Source organism: Scomber japonicus, chromosome 2 (genome assembly GCF_027409825.1).
Source record: "Scomber japonicus isolate fScoJap1 chromosome 2, fScoJap1.pri, whole genome shotgun sequence".
In the NCBI taxonomy this organism is placed as follows: domain Eukaryota; kingdom Metazoa; phylum Chordata; class Actinopteri; order Scombriformes; family Scombridae; genus Scomber; species Scomber japonicus.
The window spans coordinates 23784412-23805067 of record NC_070579.1 but is presented as its reverse complement, the minus strand read 5'-3'; the positions used below and the strand labels follow the sequence as shown (position 1 = coordinate 23805067).

General features: G+C 38.1%; 1 protein-coding gene and 1 long non-coding RNA gene across 2 annotated transcripts; both read left to right on the top strand.

The window, feature by feature from the left end:
* The first annotated feature begins 3120 nt into the window (after positions 1-3120).
* On the top strand, positions 3121-6514 carry LOC128366039 (uncharacterized). Its single transcript, XM_053326690.1, has 8 exons — positions 3121-3190; positions 3612-3760; positions 3852-4008; positions 4658-5038; positions 5238-5519; positions 5622-5645; positions 5784-5885; positions 6474-6514. Exons 1-8 carry the CDS (start codon positions 3121-3123, stop codon positions 6512-6514), a joined length of 1206 nt encoding a protein of 401 aa, XP_053182665.1.
* A 321-nt stretch (positions 6515-6835) lies between these two features.
* LOC128378773 (uncharacterized) lies at positions 6836-11280 on the top strand. Its single transcript, XR_008323371.1, has 4 exons — positions 6836-6862; positions 7299-7339; positions 7497-7531; positions 11215-11280. It is a non-coding gene; the product is annotated as an uncharacterized LOC128378773 (long non-coding RNA).
* Positions 11281-20656: the final 9376 nt, after the last annotated feature.

The following is a 20656-nucleotide window of genomic DNA, read 5'->3' as shown; positions in this document are numbered from 1 at the left end:
ATGTTCCGACTCAGGAAAACAATCTTCATCCATCTCTCTGTCGCTATATTAATTTTCTTTGGGGATATTTTTACCCCGACGTGACACACGCTGGCACCATGTTGTTTGGACACCGCTCAGGCTTCACGCGCGTGCGTTCCAATGGGATTGTGGATGCTGCCGGTGCTACTGCGCGCGACAGGATATGGAGGAGGAGGAGGAGGAGGAAGAAGAAGAGTGATGCTGAAAATCCCAACCAGAAAGCGAGGGGGAGAAAAGTAGTGCTTGTGTGGGAGTTCACTTTTCCTTCATGTAGCTACCCCTCAGTTTGTGGTCACTTTTCAACATTAGTGAAGTGTTAAACTGACAACACAATCAATAGCTAATTGTCATGATAACAGTAGTGGAGGAAATATTCAGATCTTTTAGTTAAGTAAAAGTACTGAAACAATAGTGTAAAACTATACGAGTAGAAGTCCTGGATTAAAAAGAGAAAGAGCATAAGCATAATTAGCAGTAAAATATATTGCAGTTAAAGTAGTGGTTTGATCCCTCTGACTGATATATTATTATTTGTGGTATTATTAGATTATTAATACTGAAGCATCTGTGTGTTAACAGCATGTTACTGTTGTAGCTGCTGGAGGTGGAGCTATAGTTTGACAGTAGTGGCTGTAGTTTTGTTCAGTCCAGTCAGTGGTTAGTCGTCAGTCACTTGATAAATCTGAGGGGTCGTTAGGTGAGATGATGATGCACAAATCTGTTTTCAGTTTTTAGACCTCTTCTCTAAACTGGTGATTTATTTTTGGTGAAATATTGGAGGGGAAAATCACTATTTGGTGGAACTGTTTAACTAATGTGACCCTGACTACACACTGCTTTTTGTTGTCAAAACCCAAAAGGTTGGAAACCACTGGTTTCATCTTTAACAATGTGTTGTAAAAGCTTTTTATATTATCCATTGTGTCAAATCTTCATCTGATAAGTCACTAAAGCTGTCATATAAATGTAGTGGAGTAGAAATAACAACATTTCCTCCTGAAATGAAGTGGAGTCGGAGTATAAAGTAGCATAAAATGGTAACACTCAAAAAAATAGTACAAGTACCTCAAAATTGTACTCAAGTACAGTACTTGAGCTCATATTCTTTATTACTTTCCACTGCATGATTTTCAATATCAATATTTCCAGACATTTTCATCAGTGAAATCAGTATTGACAAAGGTCAGGAATTGGATCTACACTGCCCTGTTTACATAGGCTAGTTAACATGCAATACAAATGTAGTTATGACTCACAGCTTTGTAAAAGAATATGTCATCAGTGTGTCTTAACTAACATAGGTTGCAGAACATCAGCAGTTTCACCATGAGAGCTCAGCAGAGGATGTACTTCCTGCCAAAGTGATCCACATCTCATTCTCTCCAATTTAAATTAAACAGATCCCAGAGTTGCATTAGGAATTGTGAGTATTATAGATTGTTGAGGCAGTGTTTAGTCTGCCATTTTACTTAATAATAGATAGAAACTCATCTCTTCTCTAAAACCAACACGCAAACACACACATGGTTAAATAGGGGAACTTTGGGTTTTATTTGGAATATGATTCAGAGAATGCAAGTCAATTTTTTCCTCAGAAATATACCACCAAGTTCCCACTGTTTGCTTCCCTGTACATTTGGTGGAAATCATACTTTAAACAAGCATATTAATTCTTAAAAGGGATACTAGAATGAAAAAGTTAAAAGTCTCCCTTAAATACGGTTTTCTTCCTAAGTATGAACTCTTTGATGTAGATATTGAGTTGACAAACCATATTTATAGGGTTAAATGAAGAAATGTGAATGATTCACTGTGGCAACTCTGAAAAAGGCAAGAGGCTCTTAAAGGAAAAGTGACACTCAGGAATCTATCTACAGTATCTATCTATCTATTTAGATGAATAGAATTACAACTGCTTTTTAAATGCCTTCACTGTCAGCGAAATACTCGTAGAACAAATCTTTCTTTTGATGAATGCACCAGTAGAAGTTAGCAGGGTAATGTGATTTGAATTTGTACTTACAGTATATCATCTACTCTCAAATACTTAACCGTCGCTTTGATATAAATTCACTTTATGCTGTGCTCTCTACTTCACATTGAGGCTGCCTGCTGAGCTGAGATGAGCTCTCCCTCTATTACGCAAACTTAACCACTTCTCCTCAACTCTACAGCAATTTATAAATATTTTTTTAACGATTACCTACTTCTTGGTCACTGTGGGGAAGTTTTTTCGACATCTGCAGATGTGGTTTCTATGAATCTTTCCCACACATTTAAACTTAGGCCATTTTTCTTCTGTGTGAAACAAACGTAGAAAGAAAGAAAGAAAGAAAGAAGGAAAGAAAGAAAGAAAGAAAGAAAGAAAGAAAGAAAGAAAGAAAGAAAGAAAGAAAGAAAATTGAATATGATTAAAGAAGCAAAGTTACATTTTCTTGAAATCTTCTTGAAACAATAATTAATCATGACAATATTTCCATGATATTCTTCTGAAAAAATACTGAACATCTCTGTCTTCCTTAAATCACAGCATTTCAGATTTTTTTGAGACAGAAACATCATCATCTACTCACTGGCATACTGAACTGCAGCACACCTTTTAATCAGTAAAGATATTGTGGACATGTTTTAAGACTTCTGCTAATTTTCCAGTAAGACGCGAACACAATGTTAATAATGTTAGTGGAGCTCAGGCTTGCTATTTATTCTCATCATAACACACATCCAATCAGTGGACTCAAAAAAGGAAGCATGTGTTTACAGGATGTCAAGCATTACAAAAACACACAGAGGAAGAGAGAGCGCGAGAGAGAGAGAGAGAGAGAGAGAGAGAGAGAGAGAGAGAGAGAGAGAGAGAGAGAGAGAGCGAGAGAGAGAGAGAGAGAGAGAGAAAGAGAGAGAGAGAGAGAGAGAGAGAGAAAGAGAGAGAGAGAGAGAGAGAGAGAGAGAGAAAGAGAGAGAGAGAGAGAGAGAGAGAGAAAGAGGGAGAGAGAGAGAGAGAGAGAGAGAGAGAGAGAAAGAGAGAGAGAGAGAGAGAGCAGCCCATGCTTGTAGGTCCTTCTCCTTCCCTGTCAGTCCCTTCTTCTTCTTGTGTCAAAGATGCAGGTTATTAGTGATGAGCGTTCACTTTGGATGTACACTCTGCTGTTTACTTCTCTACAACTTTGGGGTAAGCATCATATTATACTGAAGGTTATTCTAAATATTCATAATATTCTCATCATTCTCACCGTTGTTTATTTTGTCTGACAACTAAAAAAAACTGTTTGCTCAAAACATATGTCCAGTCCATTAACTTAACATTTCTTGGCATAGAGACAAAGTAAATATTATTGAAATTTCTATTAACTGTATAATAATTGTCTACTGTAAATGTAGAAGAATTTTAGGTTACAGGCTTTATCTCTATTTCAAGTTTAACTTTCAGCAGCAATCCCCAGTATAATGTTAGCGTGACCACATGTAGCAATCACAGCAGTGTTTTTATACATTGTTGCTTCACATTTGCACTGTTGCTCCACCTTAAAGGGGAATTTGGGAAACTTGTGAACACATTTGTGCTTACTGTAACCTTCCTCTCTCCTTCCTAGCAAGACTTTCAGCTTCCACTTCCTCTCCGTCCCTTCCAGCACCTACACTTGACATCCATTCGAGAACAAGAGACTCTGTGGACCTGATTTGCAAGGCTCCAGGGGGCTACACTGGGGTTCAGTTCATGCTGTACCAATACAAGGACAAGGTGAGAGTGTGTCTATGTTTTCTGGAGTGTCTTGAGCTGCCACTGTGCTACTTTGATTTGATCTTTTTCTTTATTTCTCTCATTTGTTGAGGTTGACTCCCAGGAGCCGCTGTCTGGTGCCCAGCAAGCTATCTTCAACATCAGGGTAAAGGAAGGGGACCCACATGAACTTTTCTGCTGTCTGTACATGGACCAGCAGCACCGTTATAGTATGTTCAGTCCCTATTTGCCGATAGAGAACCTACAAGGTTAGTTTGTCTTTGTAAAATTGTATTTTCAATGGGAATTTTGCCTTTGACAAAGTTAAAATTTCCTAAACAATCTGATTTGACTTTCATTTCAGCTTTAACTCTACTTGTGTTTCAAACTATTACACATATGTTATTACTGTACTGAAAAAGATCAAACAAGAACAAAGCCCTCCAGTATCAGAGAAAATGTGGCTTAGACTGTGACTTTAGATTTCATTTAAAGCAGAACAAAATAGTTTATCTGTTCAATCTGCTCCCAGGAGTGGTTCTACATATGGTATAAAATAATAAACACTCTCATCCGTTCCTCTTCATCCCCCAAAATACACTGCTGCATGCAGGTGCCTGCTGTGAACTGTTATTGTCCATTGTGGGTATGCAGAGGTAGTAACATCATGCAACTCATATAGAAACCACACACACCCATGCAGAGACAACGAATTACCAAACGATCAAACACACTGTGTCCTGCCATGAACTATAGACAGTTACAAACTTGGCAACCCTGGGCAAATCAAGGTTTATAATGATAGGTTTTAAAACAAAAGGCTTTACTGTACATATAATGATATCTGTAAAAGAAATAAGCCCATAAAAATATATACATAATTATTTTCTCTCCCTCTCCCTCTCTGTGCTTCTCCAGCTGCAACCCCTACTCGCTCCATACCCTCTGTTCCCCCTCCAAGCCTGTCTGTGGAGCCTTCTGCTGGTGTGGTAAAACGTGGAGACATGCTGTCCTTCAGCTGCTCTGTCCCTGCTACCATACCCCAATCTCAGTCCAGCTCTAAGAACAAACAAGTGTCCTTCTTTTTGCTGAAAACCACTAAGGGAACAGGGACAACATCCATCATCTACCAGTCTCAGGCCGGCCTGGTGTCAAATACCAAACCACAGCCAGGAGTCTTCAATGTAGGGCCAGTGACAGGAGGAGACAGTGGCAAGTATACCTGCATCTACCAGATCACCAAAAAAAGGGGATTGGTCAATTCAACTGTCAGTAACACAGTTCAAGTCACCATCAAAGGTAAGGTTCTCTCATATGACTTTTTGCTGTCAGGGCAAAAATGATCAAAATTGTTGCAAATTAATTTTCTGTCCAAAAACTAATATAGTCATGAAGTCATAACACCTCATTAAATCTAGAAACGTGTGTTTATTTATAATAAGTTATACATGTCAACGGTTTTTGATCTAATATCTCCTCCGACTGTATCTGTTGCCAGACATGCTGCCAGCGCCCACCCTTGTTCTCCAGCAGCACACAGAAGTTTGGCATTTGCTTTGTGTAGGGTCCCCTGCATACCCCGGTGCTGAGTTTTCACTTTACCAGGCAGATAATGACTCTCCTGTTGCAATACACTTAGCTAAATGGCTCCACCATAAGGCCACGTTCCCAGTGCCTGTCCAGGACACTTCAGTGGCTTCGTACCAATGCCAGTACAGTGTCCGTCTAGGAGAGGAATGGAGCTACTCTGAACGCAGTTACCCTTTGGCTTTAACTGGAGGTAACAATATATGCATGAACTTTATCTATATGGTTTGGTCACACTGTCAGACTGTTTAGCCAACATATGACTGTTTGCTTCTTCTTTTTTTTAATCTCTCAGGGGTTCCCCCTCCAACATCAACAGGTAATATGCCATTATGTCATATGTGTTTTGTATCTATTGTTACTCTTAGCTGTATCTAGTACCACTTCATCTGAATGGAAAATAATTTTAATGTCTCACAGTCTCAGTTTTATAATAACGTCAGTGTGATGTCTGCAGCTTTGTCAGGTGTAGATTGGCCTCTTGCACTGGGCTCGTTCTCTGCTGCAGTCTTATTCCTCAGCTCAGTGGCACTTGTGGTTAAGTTGGCATGCAGGAAAGGTATTTCACACACAAACTCCAAAACTCTGCTTTTTATAGATACGTACATGCTTTTGTGATTGCCTTCATTTGTAAAACTTATCATATCCTCTATTTCTATGGAAACATCTGCAAATGGAAATGCATTCTGCAAAATGGCAATTCAATGTTCAATTTAGTCATGCAATTTGAAAATGTGTTTAGCAATTGACAATTCAATATGCAAAGTGCCAATGCAATCCTCACCTCATCCTTACTTTTTATTTATTTTTGTTAAAAAATACAATGTAAGTTCTCTCATCAAGGCAGGTCTTCCTTAACAACGTCACTTGCATGTTTACCAGCCATAGAGAGAGAATTTTCTACTGGTGTTTCGGTTTAACTGGTGACCGTGTTAACTGGTGACTTACTCACATTAACAAGATATGTTATGAGAGGTGAATGAACACAAGGTTTTAAAGGTATAGTTAGCAATCATAATCCAATACACCTTTTTGACAAAATCACTGAATATCTCTTCACTATCTGAAAGCTGTCCCTTCTGAGTGCGCTCAAGAAGAAAAAAAGAAATCAAGCTCTCACACACAACCTAGGTTCTGTCTTCAGCAGGTAACTCTGAAGGTATTGCTCTGCACAGGCTAGATATGTGAGAATTGCATTCTAAAGCATGGCATGCTGAATTGTCAAATTGCATGACTAAACATTACCATTTTGCAAAAAGAATACCATGGCAATATAGGATTAAATTAAATTAAATTTTCATTGAGATAATTAAAACTGAGGATAGCATTGCAACATTACATATTGAATTACATAGTGTACAATATGTTTTATAAATTGCATGACAAAATTGCACTTTGAATTGCCATTTTGCAGAATGCATTGCCATTTTGAAGACTACATTGCCATTTGAATAAAGGTGCAGTTAAGTTTCCATATATGACTTCTCCTCTCACTTTTTGTTAAGCAAAAGCAGCAGCCAAAGAAAAGAAGAAAAGGTATAGTGTTTTTACTTGCTCATTTGGCATAATTTAGACCAGTAGATAATCACTGTGTTTTTCTATCTAGGATGCTTTTGTACTGCATGTGATTTAGTATGCTTTCTGAGGCAGCACTGTGACTGATATACAGGAGCAGTGTTTAGAAACAGTCCTAACTGCAAATCAGTCTTCTTTAAGTTGGCTGTATACTAAACTATTTAAAACAAAATGTCATTAAGATATGGTTGTGTTTGCAAATTTGCACCACACGAAGGGTATACAATGTCTAATGGCCTGTAGAGAGAAGTAGGAGCAATTTATTAATCCATACAATATATACAATATCCATTCATGTCAGAATTTGCAATATCAGGTTAACTTTCAGACTTCTGGTATGTAAAATGCATTGAAACATGGGTATTTGCTATTACATTGTCATGTTGAACTGTTTCAGGCTGCAGGAAGCACACTACTGGGCTGAAGACCGTGTTGTTGGTGAGTATTTCTTTTCAAAATCACAGCTTCCTCTGGATTTAGAGCTACTTAATCCTCTTTTCACTCAGTTTTCTCAAATTTCTTCCAGGCAATGTTAAATTAAATATTCTGAGTAGAGATTTATACTTGTAAAAATGTGCTTGCTTGTGTTTTTCAGACTTTACACTCAGGCGTAGCAGCTTCAACTCTCAGGTAATTATTAAACATTACCTGTATCTCTAGTTGCTCACAGAAATTGTCAATCAGAATCAGATTCCTTGGCCAAGTATATTTGGCTCTCAATGTACTTTAGAAACAATAGTGAAAAAGTATGTATTGGTCCCTCTATTCTTAGTACTTCCCCAGACTGTCTACAGGCCAATTGGTTCTTTTTTCTTAAGGCCTAAATAATTTCTTAATAACAGCTGGGCAGTGTAGGTCAGCAAGTAAGCAAACCTTACTCAAACTGTAGTTAAAGGTAGAATATGTAGAATGAGCAGAACAACGCCATCTAATGTCTCGAGATCGTAGTCGCAACAACCAAAAAGTAATTCCAGCAGTCGGGTTGCCAGGTCCGGTGCCGGATTTTATTTTAGCTCTAACTCTGTAAATATACCACTTTATCCACATGTCTAACCTTTTTAGGAGAGAAAGTAGCCCTTTAGATCAACAATGTGACGCTAAATGTGTCCAATGTGTCCAAATAACATCTGCTTAAAGTTTTGTTCCTGCGAATTCGCAGGAACTCAAGTTAGCCGTAGCGAGTAACGGACTTCCGGTCATTATCACAAAATAAAACACCCGTTGCCTTTTATTATTAAGAAAACCATAACGATAGAGTTGGTGCTTTTATTTTGAAGACAGGAAGCGAACATACCCTCGCTGTTGCTGTAACTGACTTGAAACCAAACCACCGAGGTACATTACATTGTAACGCCAGTGGGAGTAGCAGCGATGTCTCTGCATGTGCTGCCTAATCCTAAACACCGATTGGCTTGTGTGTGGTGTCGTCAGAAGCAGAAGAGGCTCACGGTCGTAAACATCTAATCACGTGTACTCTGAGATGGACGCGCAGGTCAGGAAATGACGTAAACGGACCGTATATGGTTTGTTATTTGTGTTATTACATTACGTGTTGGACTAAATACATGGAGATATTGAGGAAAATATTCCGGTTTTATGGAAACGGATTTCATATTTCACAAGAATGGATACTTGGCGAGCTGTACAGAAAGTCCTGTGTCATAAGATGATCGTTGTGGATAAAGGGAAGACTTTGAAGGTATGTAGGCATTATAGCTTTTCTCACTTAGCTGAGTGGCTAGCCAAGATAATCGCTAATACTATTACGGCTGTGAGCAACCATATAAGTCGTGAGTGGTCTTGAATGAATCAGAACAATCTAAGCTTTCCAACAATGTACGGCATGAGTATATATGTTTAAGGGTTGGTGCTTAAAACATTCAGAAGAACGCGTGGCTACCTCCTAACATCCGTCCCGTCCCGTCAACGGAACAGCGTGAGTTAAGAGGTTAATGATCAAATATCAAAATCCGAATAGCGTCAGAAAGTCAACCCACTCTCCACATTTCCATTGCTACCGTTTTGATACTTCATGGTACACAAACAAATAGCATCTCATATGAAAGCTAAGACCCTGGCGAGTTCAACAGTACCACTATTATTGCGCTAAAAACTCAGTGAACCAGCAGCGTACAAAGGTAAACAACCACTTATTTACAGCGACTAACAGATATTCTGTCTTACCTTCGAAGTTTTGTGATGAAAAGTTGTACTTGAGAGCAAAAAACGCTGGTTTTAGTGAGTCCAACACGGCCGTGTTTGTTTACAACTCCATTTCACCCAGTGCCAGCTTACAGTAGCTGCACCGGAACAACAGACAACCCTGGCAACCCGCAATTCTGGCCGTTAATTGGCTGGTACAATGTACACAGAACGTGTCAGAACGTCATTGTCAACCCGTCAAAAAATTTTACAAATATTAATTCAGACTAAATATTTTTTTTTTATGGAAAAGCAATACTTTCATTCTGTACCCCTCAAAACGCCCCGTGGCTGTATTATTATTTTTTTTTTAAATATAGCTTTTAATAAATATTCTACATATTCAACCTTTAATAATTTATTAGTTAGGAACTATTTTCAGCTCTGGCATTCAAGTGGGTATTTATGATAGTGTGTGTTGGATTGGAAAAAAAAACAGCATTGTTCATCACTGTGAAATAAAATGTCATCCAGTGTGCCAGTGTGGTTCCTCCTTGATGTAGATTTATTATTTATGGTGTTTGGACAACAATGGAAGTCTATGGCACAGAGGAATCAGACTTTGGCTACACAGACAACACTTGTACTGTAGTTAGATCAGTTTGCTCTTTTCAAAGGATTTGTTGACAAAAAGAAAAACATAGACTCACCCACACAGATTTATATTTTAGGCATCTTCATCTTAACAAATCAAACTTTATGTGAGTTTAACACAGAAATTGGGCTAATAATGTAGAATTCTCTGACATCAGTTTCCCTCTTTGTTTTGGTACTTTTGGTATTTCCGGGCCCTTGAGTTTCTTCAGTTGACTCACTATGACAAACATCTGTAAACTTAGCTTATCCCCTTGCTATAAACAAACACACACACACACATATATACAGTGCATATATGTACACACACACACACACACACACACACGCACGCACACACACACACTTTGAAGCTGCCAATCACCAAACATACACCCCCTATCACAAACACACTGTCAACCTCAAGCCCACACATAATCCTCATTAGTGCTGTCGTACAGGGTTTGGGCCTGCCTCTCATTAGCTGTAATCACTTTCATTAATTACCTTGTGAAGGGCTCTTATTATACTAAAGGCTCTCTCCAGGCTGTGCGCTGCTACTAAACAGCCAGACAGGCTGTCATCACCAGCTGACACAAAGCAAGCTCTCATGCAACAGCCTCAACAGGAACTGAGAGAACTGCAGAACAGATGTGTATTTAATATTAGATGTGTCTCTCAGTCTCAGCAGTGATCTGAAGTGTCCTTGTCTTCTGCTTAAAGAGCAATAATTTAATCATTTACAATTTAATTTGTTTTTGCATAGTACACATTCTACTTCAGCTGCACAGCAAGGAGATGTGATGTTTTCATTTAGTATCTCAATTTTTAATTTGGTGATTGTTAATAATCTTGGAAATTTATCCAACAAACTACTAGTAATTCTACATCACTATAAAGACCAGAAGTATATTTTCATTTACAAACCATCATTCTGCAGGTTGTATGGAAAGAAGAATAAACTCATGTATTCTGGGCATGTCAGAAAATGTATGGGCAGTGATTTAGGCACCATGACACAGAGAAACTAATCTCTGCCAATGAAACAATGAATTGGCTCCTACTTACAATATTGCATGTGTATCCTATTCCTCTGTGCTGTAGACTTGCTTTATTGTCCAAAAACGATTAAAAACACAACAATTAGCTGTACTGTTGTGCTAGGTGATCACCGCTATTAGTCTTTGGGGCTGTTTCAAACTAATGTGATGTCAATAATCTTTGTGGTGAAGGAACATGTCTTCCAGTGCAATAGTGTTGCTCACTGACGTGCTATTAAAACGTTTTGGAAAATAACAGAGGTTGAGGGCACAGTGGAATACATTATATCAGGCTTTGGATACAAGGGTAATACTTGTAAGTAGGATGCATTCTGCACATGAGATTTGTTAACAGTAAGAAATATATACTGTAGGCTAGAAAATTACCAGCCGTATATCCTTTAAAGCGGTGGTAAAGTATGAATCATGGTACAGGCAATTACATCACGCTGAGAGCTTTAACAGCTTGTACTTGTGTTTGTGTGTGATTGTGTGTAGGAATGGGCCTGCAGGGACACAACGACTGAGACAGCCTTCAGATTTCCCTCCACATTCAGTTAGAAATGTCTCTGTATCTCTCTCTCTCTCTTTCTCTCTCTCTCCCTATGCAGGTGTGTACGTGTGTTTACACTTTATTCTAGCTTAGCAATGTAGCATCAGTTGGAGATGCACAGCACGACAGGGAAAGCTATTTCCTCATTTCCTATTTCATGTGCAGCATTGCAATTGTACAGTTTAACAGGATGTACTGTTTGTTTGATCTTACATGTTGTTGAGCCACCATGTCTAAATACAGATTGTTTTTTTAATTAAGTTCTCTTGTGGGAGGTGTGTTTTATTAATAACTAACCTTGATGTAAGGCTTATTCTTGACCTTAGAAACAGCAGCTGACAAAATAATCTCATCTCAGCATCCTTTGAGCTGCTCTGGAGCATCTGCAACAGCAGTTTGCCCAGATGTTGGAATTTAGTAACAGCTGCTAAATTGGACCTTGAGGTGAGATTGTTTAGTCACATAATGCACCGGTCTGTTTAAGCTTAACTAATTTTACTAATTATTTCACAGTGTCAGATTTTCTTTCAGATTATGTTGTATGTAAACACAGTCTATTACACACGTTTTAACTGTATGAACTTATCTACAATAGCACTAACAAACAACAGGTTGCAATTCTTTACCAAGAAAAAAAGTAACAGAGAAACATACAGACACATACAATATACGTAAAATGTGAAGGTTACCATGAAAAAATTAGATCAATTCATACATATAAATTAGGACTGTCAGTTGATTAAAATATTTAATGGCGATTGCTTGAGATTTCCTTAATTAATGGTAAGAGAGGAAAAGCATGAGTTCAGTAACGGCTTCAGTAGTTCACATTCGGGCTACCCCCCTTTCCCGCTCTAAGTATCATCCCATTGTTCTTTGTTCGTCTTGTGCATGACAGGGAGCCGTCAACTTAATCAGCGCTCAAGAACAGCGCATGATCACCTCAAGCTAACGGAATGGATAGCTTCGTTAGCAAACACTAAAACACAAGTTACTGGCAATGAAAGCAGGTTGCAGAGATAGAACAGTTTGGGTGCACACAGAGTTAGAAAAACAATTTTCATGACAAATAGAAAGTATCTTGATTCTCTTTTTGATGAAGTTAGAGTTTACATAAATTTTCCATTACAAATAGCATAATTGTCATGAGTTAACATGCAATAATGTCTATTATTTTTAAATTAATCGCACATTTTTTATTTTTTCTAAATGTACTTTTCAAGTTTTTAATACTCTTAATAACATGGGAATGGATGCATATGCTTGCTTTATGTAAATATATGTTTATTATTATTGAAACGATGCAAAACTGTGAAATACTGCATGGTCCAAAAAGCTGCTGTCAGTTATAATATCAATTAGGAACTATTTACATTCACTCAACCATTTACACAGACACTCACACACACACACACACACACACACACACACACACACACACACCTCTCCCATCATCAATACTAGATCTTGGTGAAAAATTAATGCAACACTGGACGGAAGTAAATCTTGTGACATTGCAGAAGCTTATTGAAACAATGCCACAGTGAATGCAGTAATCAAAGCTAAAGGCGATCCAACAAAATATTAGAGTGTGTGACCTTTTTTTTTTTTGGTGGCGACTTTTTTTGGCCAGGTAGTGTATATTTACTGTACTCTCTCTTGAAATGACCATAATATGTTTTCTGAGATTAAAGAAAGGTGCAAAGTTGAAATACTGACTTCTCTGACTATAATACTACAGTGAGCATGTTCTCCTTTGAAATTTCCATTCTGGTGTGAAACGTCTGTTTTTGTTTTCGCCAGTGTGATTACACCCACTTCCATTCAACCTGATTGTGGTGCTGGTATGTAATTTTAACACATTATGTGCCGCCACCACCACGTAATGTGATGTTAAGAGGCCGTGGTCATTTCACTTATTTCTATAAGATCAGGTTGACGCCCTTTTTAACACCCCAGGTTGTCAGATATGAAATATTGGCACACAAACACAGCGTGCTGCATTCATGGAAGCAAGTAAACACATTTGATCAACTGAGATAGATTCTTCACACCCTAAAAACCCATGTGAGCTATGAGTCTGGGGAGGAAGAGACGAGTGAGAAAACTCTCACAATATTTTGAATTTGGACTGCAGTACCCATTTTAAACTCTTGCTGTCAGTATTACATATTTCTCCTGTAAGGACTCATAAATTGACAGAATGACTCTTTACAATGATTCTGTTCTTCGCACAAAAAACACAGACAGCATAAATATGTTCTGTTATGTGTTAATGTTGTTGACTCTCTGTGACTCAACTCTACCATCACTTTTTTCCTCTTTCTCTTGAACATTACATCTCCTCCTCCATACTTCACATTGGGAACCATACATGCAGATATCATCCGTTCACCTTCTCTGCTTCAGCTGTAATCTGAGGTGGCGTTAATCAGTCCTCCTGAGAGCTAGATTCATTGTAGCGTTTGATGGTTTTTTCAACTGCTCTTTGAGAAACTTCTTGAAATTTTCCGGATTGACTGAAAATCGTGAAAGTAATTGTGGAAGTTAGTTATTATATGGATTATCAAAAGAAGACAAGATATTCCACCAGTCAGCTTTTAACAAGGCACACCTGTTTGTTGAAAAACATCCAGCTGACTACCCTATGAAGCTGGTTAAGATATTGCCAATTGTGTGCAAAACTGTCATTGCTAAAAATAATGTCTACTTTGAAAAATCTAAAAAATTGAACATATTTTACTTTATTATTACATATGTGTCATTTAATAGTTTTGGTGTCTTCAGTATTGTTCTACAATGTAGAAATGGTAAAGATAAAGAAAAACCCTTCAATGAGTAGATCTGTCCAAATTATTGAGTGGTGCTGTATGTATTACATACGTAATGTAACTATATTAACCTGCATACACACTTGAATACAGACATGCAAACAAAATACCCAAATTGAATAAAATTATAAAACATTTGCTAAAAGTTCATTTGCAGAAGTGAAGTGTTGGATAGTGATTTTGCAAATCTGAGCTTGTTAGTTTGGTCGGCTTTAGCCTTACACCTTGAAACGTGACCAGCTAATGGCACTTTTCCACTACACAGTTCCAGCACTACTCGACTCGACTCGACTCGACACGGTTCCAGGAAGGACCTTTTCCATTACAAAAAGGTACCTACTCGTGGGCGGGGCTGTCATAGCACAGCTCCGCGAAACTGCTGTGACTTCATTTTATAAGCGACACAAACACATAAACAATGGAGGACATGGAGGCGATCGTGTACTTGCAGGGATGGGCAGTATTTCTAATACATGTATTTAAAATACGTATTTCAAATACAAAATACTATTTTGTAATTTGTATTTTATTGAGATTATGAAAATGCCTTAATACTTAATACTTAAGTGTTGTGTATTTTTGTATTTTCAAAATACTTTCTGTGAAACACCGTGATGACTATCTATCTATCTACCTATAAAGCACGAAATCTCTGTCTGTCTGTGGCACCCTCCCATGGGCAAACCCCTGTGATATCGCTCTCAGCCACTGGGAGGCGCTGTTTCACACTTGCTATGGGCATGCACATTGCACACGCTACGGGCAGGCGTTTATTTTCCTTTGCTGGACTGATCCGAACAGGCCCCATAGGTGTCGTCTGAACGCAACACTTTTTGAGAAGTTAGTTGTGCTTAAAGGCATCAACTGAGGAGACACCACTAGCTAAGGTGGCTAAGGTTACACATTCTTCTTTGCTCACATGATGGTATTAATGTGACAACCAGATTTATTTATTTATTTATTTTGTATTGACATTGATAGAGGTTGTGCACACACCAGTTTCAGGTGTATACAAAATTATTCAATTGTGATGAAACTCACCATAAGTTTGGTAGTGATGGTGTTAAATAACTGAAAAGGTTAAAATGCTACTTTAAATTTCTAAATAAATCATCAATTTAGGTTGTTTGTCTTTGAGTTATTGTCACTGATTCATAGTGGGCAATCTATTACACCAAGAGAGTAAATAAGCATACTTAAGGAAGGGTTCCTTGAGTTACCGAACATTTCTCAGGGCAGAGGTTTATATTGGGATGTCTCTAACATGAGAGGTCAGCATATCTAATCTGTTGACTGATTATGGGAGTCTTGTGCTTTCAGATGTTTTTCCAGGTCGTGTACTAGTGAAGGGATAGATGAAAAAGGCTATTAGAGAAAGGTTGTTTAAAAAACTGCCTTGGGGAAAGAAGTAGTTTGTAGTATTTTGAAAATACAAAAATACAGTATTTTATTTTGATACATTTTTTGGTTGCTGTATTTTGTAGCTTATTTTGATACATTTTTAAGGTGGGTATCTAGTATTTTATTTGGAAATACATTTTGATGTATTTGTGTCCATCCCTGTGTACTTGCTGCTGTATGGCTGTAACACTGTTGCCGGTATTTAAAAAATGCCGGGTTTGATTCTTGTGTGGGACGGCTCATGACTCTTCCAGCGACAACTCTTCTGACCAATCAGTGGCCGGCAGTCGCTTGGAACCTCACCAGAGCAGGTACTAAAAAAGTACTAGGTACCAGGTACTATCCCTAGTGGAAACGCAAAAAAAACTGTGCCGAGTCGAGCCGAGTCATGCTGGAACTGGGTAGTGGAAAAGCACCATAACAGGCTCTCACCTGAGGACTATGGACAGTTTGCAGACTGCAGAGATACAATCTGGGGTCATGCATGGACATAATAATATTTTTCACAAATTTTAGTGCTATGTCTGGCACACGCATAGGACAAAGATAGAAAATGGAAAAGGCACAGCACACACTGAAATTAGTCTGCTGTAGTTTTGCTAAGTATTCTGCAGAGGGCACCATTTATATATCATATGGATGTCAAAAACAACCACAGGACAGGACAACATAAAGAGTTTCTTTATCGTGCTGAAATCCTTTATAATGACAAAACAGGTTTTGTGTTCAGTGGAACAATGTCGCTCTGATGTGCATGAAACCAAGCAGTCCTGGTGTATCCACAGTATTACTAAAGCAATTGAAAAGTATTGAAGTTACTTGTTACTGTGTGATGACGGGACAAGCTTTACCTGTAAGAAAATTATACTTGAGCTCTGTTATACATTTTCTACTATATAATAAATGAGTGTGCTCAGACTTCAGTGCTGAGTGAAAGTAAGAAAGTAAAAGGATTCAGGAGGGAGGTACACCTCCCACCTGTTTATGTGTTTTTTATGGTGTACAATAACTCAGCAGAGAGTGGCTATCATTGTACTTCACGAAGCGACAGAAAACCAACTCTGTATTATTACTCAGGTTTTATTACATTTTACAGTCCTCCATAGCAGCAGTGCAGTGGCAGACACACACACACACACACACACACACACAATTAAGCATTTATGAATATCTCTTCATACACACAGGGGGAAATGGTATTTGAGAGAAGAGAAAACTTATTTAGATTTAAGTGTTGCAAAAGTGTATGATTTGTCTTGTTCATATTCATGTCTGAGTCATCTCTTCCTGTGAAGTCACACGCAAACCCATGCACACACAGAGGTATTTAGTGGTAGATAATGACATTAGGCAGAATAAGAGGCAGAATAACGATAAGAAGCCTGAGCAATGTGAGTTTGATGTGCACCCACGCCCCACTGGCATGTGGCAGCCTCACCCTGCGCGTATCTTTTTGTGCATATGTGACACACTGAATTATGAGTCAGGTTGATATCAAATGGCATTTGCAATCTTGATATTCATAATTGCTCTTTTAATGCCGCCCCATGCTGTGTTGCTCATGTATTAGCTAAAGGAGAGACTGAGCAGGAAGGTGTGTGCTGAAATCTAAAACTGTGGGAGGTGTTGGCATTTCATCTACACCCTGGACGTTTTGGCAGCTGGTTTGGTTTCACAATTTAATTTAATATGATGCAATGCACATTATGTATTTAGTAAGTTAATTAAAGTCATCGTGGCACGACATGGCGTGACTAAAGTGAGGATTTAGGTTGGTAGCAATACATCCCAGGTGATTCTCTTCAATCGCTTATGACAAAGAAAAATCCTGATGTTGTATCCATTTTTCTGACTACTTCAGACATTATAGCTCAAGGCTTTTTGTCTACTGACAGTTCAGCCCTCTTTGTCAGTGGCTTCACAGGAACTCTCAGTAATATGAATCAGGCAGCCTTGTGGAATAATTCATATTACAAGGGCAAGAGCAAATGTAAATTATTGAGTTTAATCATTTTCAGCTGGGCCGACATAATCAAGATATGAAATGTGAGAACATTTAAAAAAACTACTAACCTTTCTTTCACTCTGCACTAACTGCAGCACTGGCATACTGTATATGGAAAAACAAAAGTAGCCTGATTTTTGACCACTGGAAATTTGTCTTAAGAGTTTCACTCTTTTTAAAATGGTCTAATTAACTGATGGTTTGCAAGAACCTTCTGAACCAAACACAATGTGTACTTTAGTTTGATTTAACACTAAACTAATTTAGATTTTCTGAAAGTTACAGTATGGGGAGAACCTCAATCCTCAACCTCATCGGTGATCGTTTGACTGCTTCCTGTTTCAAACACAAGCAATCCATGACGGTTTCTGCATCAAGCTCTATGTCAAGAAATGATTTTGTCAGATAGTGAATCCAATTGTCCCAATTGGGTTTAAGCAATTTCTTATTTTCCTTTAAGGTATAATAGGTCTTATTTAAATATACTGATAATAATTTCCAGGAGTCTTAAAGAAAGCTGATTTGGAGAAGATTAAAAAGAAAACTCTCCCTATACAAAGTCTTCATCGCATCTTTTCCAAAATATAATTTTAGGACTCATATATTGGCAGAAAAACTACTCAATAAACACAATTAAGATGGAGATGAGTGTTTGCAGTACAAGATCTTTTTATAATCTCCTCTCTATACAATAAACAGGCGATGGCATGAAATTTGCTGTCATGAGTTTATGTTGATTCTCTGTGACTCAGCTCTGCCATCATTTTATTCCGCCTTCTCTTTAACATAAAAGCCGCAGAACACCCACCCACACTAAGCATTACACTATGCAAAAGGCCCATATGTGACTAAATCAAAAGAAAATATCTTTTGTCTGCTGTCAGTACAGACATGTATAAAGGTCTGTGTGGATAGCATCAAACATATACTACAGTGTAGCTATGTGCAAAATTGGCCCATAGGCGTGTACTTATTAAAACAGGGGATTTTAACATTCACGCAGACAATAACATGGACAGTAATGCCAAAGAACTCTCTGCTCTGACACTTTTGTGTCTTGCAACATGTGAAAGGGCCCACACAGGCCACACTCTGGATCTGGTTATCTCTAAAGGTGTTGACATTTCTTCTGTTGATGTTAAAGACTTGGCTCTTTCTGATCATTTCTGTGTGTTCTTTGACTTACAAATCATTCCAAATGTTCAGTTAACCTCTGTGTCTGTTAGGAGAAGGTACATAAATGAGAAAACCAGTGCAAAGTTTATGGAGGCTATAGCTATGTCACCAACTGTGAGTGCAGAGTCAGTTGATGAACTCCTGGATACATTTAACTGGAAAATCTCAAATGCCATGGATGCTGTTGCACCTACAGAATTAAAACTAAGACGACCTTGAACAGACAAAGAACACCATGGAGGAACACTATGATGATAAAGGCTTTAAAAACAGAATGCAGGAAAGCAGAGCGTAAGTGGAGAAAAACTAAACTTCAAATTCATCATGACCTCTACAAACAAAGTCTTTGTAATTTTAATTATGAATTACTCAAGGCTAGACAGCAACACTTCTGAAATTGCTATGGTTGATAAGCTTACAAACCCAACTACAGACCTATCTCAAATCTTCCTTTTATAGCCAAGATAGTTGAGAAAGTGGTTTTTAATCAGCTCAGCAATTTCTTGAACTCCAGTGGACAAATTTCAATCAGGCTTCCGACCTCACCACAGTACAGAAACAGCTTTTATTAGAGTGTTAAATGACATAAGGTTGAACACTGACTCAGGCAAGGTGTCAGTTCTGGTCCTGTTGGATCTCAGTGCTGCGTTTGACACTGTGGATCACAGTATACTGTTGAACAGGTTGGAAACTTGGGCAGGACTCAGCGGAACAGTCCTAGACTGGTTCAGGTCATACTTGGAAGAGCGGAGTTATTTTGTGACCATTGGAATTTATGAATCTGATCGAGTGGCTATGACCTATGGAGTTCCTCAGGGGTCAGTTCTTGGACCCCTTCTGTTCAGTCTATATATGCTGCCTTTGGGTCAAATTCTGCAGAACTCTAATGTAATGACACACAGATTTCATCTATCCCTTTTAAAATGTTGCTTTCATGAGGCAGGGCTAATTTCAATCTTTTTGTTTCGGGTTGGGTTTTATCTATAACAATGTTTCATCTTCTATAAACTGAACACGTTGTAAAAAACTCTGAAAAAAAGCCTATAGTATCTACTGTTTTATTTTAAGGGGGGTGTAGTTTACTGGAAGGTTTAAATGTAATTCATTGCTAATTATCTGTAAAATTATAGACAATGTTCAATTGGTACACCTCCTATTAATCAATTCCAATTATTCCGAATGAAACCAAGAGTCTGTCAGTCAGGGTATACAGATCAGGCATACAATTCAAAATATATGAAACGTTATTAATTATGAATATATAATGAATGAATAATAATAATTGTAACTTTCTTTCAAGGAAATTCATTTTCATCCTCTAATGAGTACCAAATTAATTATTCATTTACAGGAAATTTCTTAGTAAATACATTAAACCTAAAAGCCTATAAGATAAAGCTCAACCAATATATATCCATGAAAAGCTGAAGTTGCATAAAAATGAAGTACTCAAGTACACACAAGTACCCTCAAATTATACTTTACTTGAAGAGTGAATGCACCCACTGTAGTCACATTCACGCTACAGGGAGTGTTCATACACACAACAAACACACTCATTTGAGTACACAGTATATGTTATGCACTCACTAATCACACACACACACACACACACACACACACACACACACACTTATATTACAGTAAACTTAAAAATTACACAATTGCACACAAAAACACATGCATGCACTTGTGCACGTATGCACGCACACACACGTATGACGCATGCATACACACACACACTCACACACCCACATCCCCTTGACATCCTCTTATACTTCCGTTCTCTTGACAAAGAGCCATTACAAGAGCAGCAGGTAATCCACTTACTGTCTCACACAATGCTGCCTTGATGACTTCGTGCCAGCAGGACTTCAGAATACAGTGATAATGAAATATCATGGAAATGAGTCCAAAGCTAAGCAGGTGATAAACAGGTGCACAAGGCGTATGTTTGGGTCACCAGATCTGAAA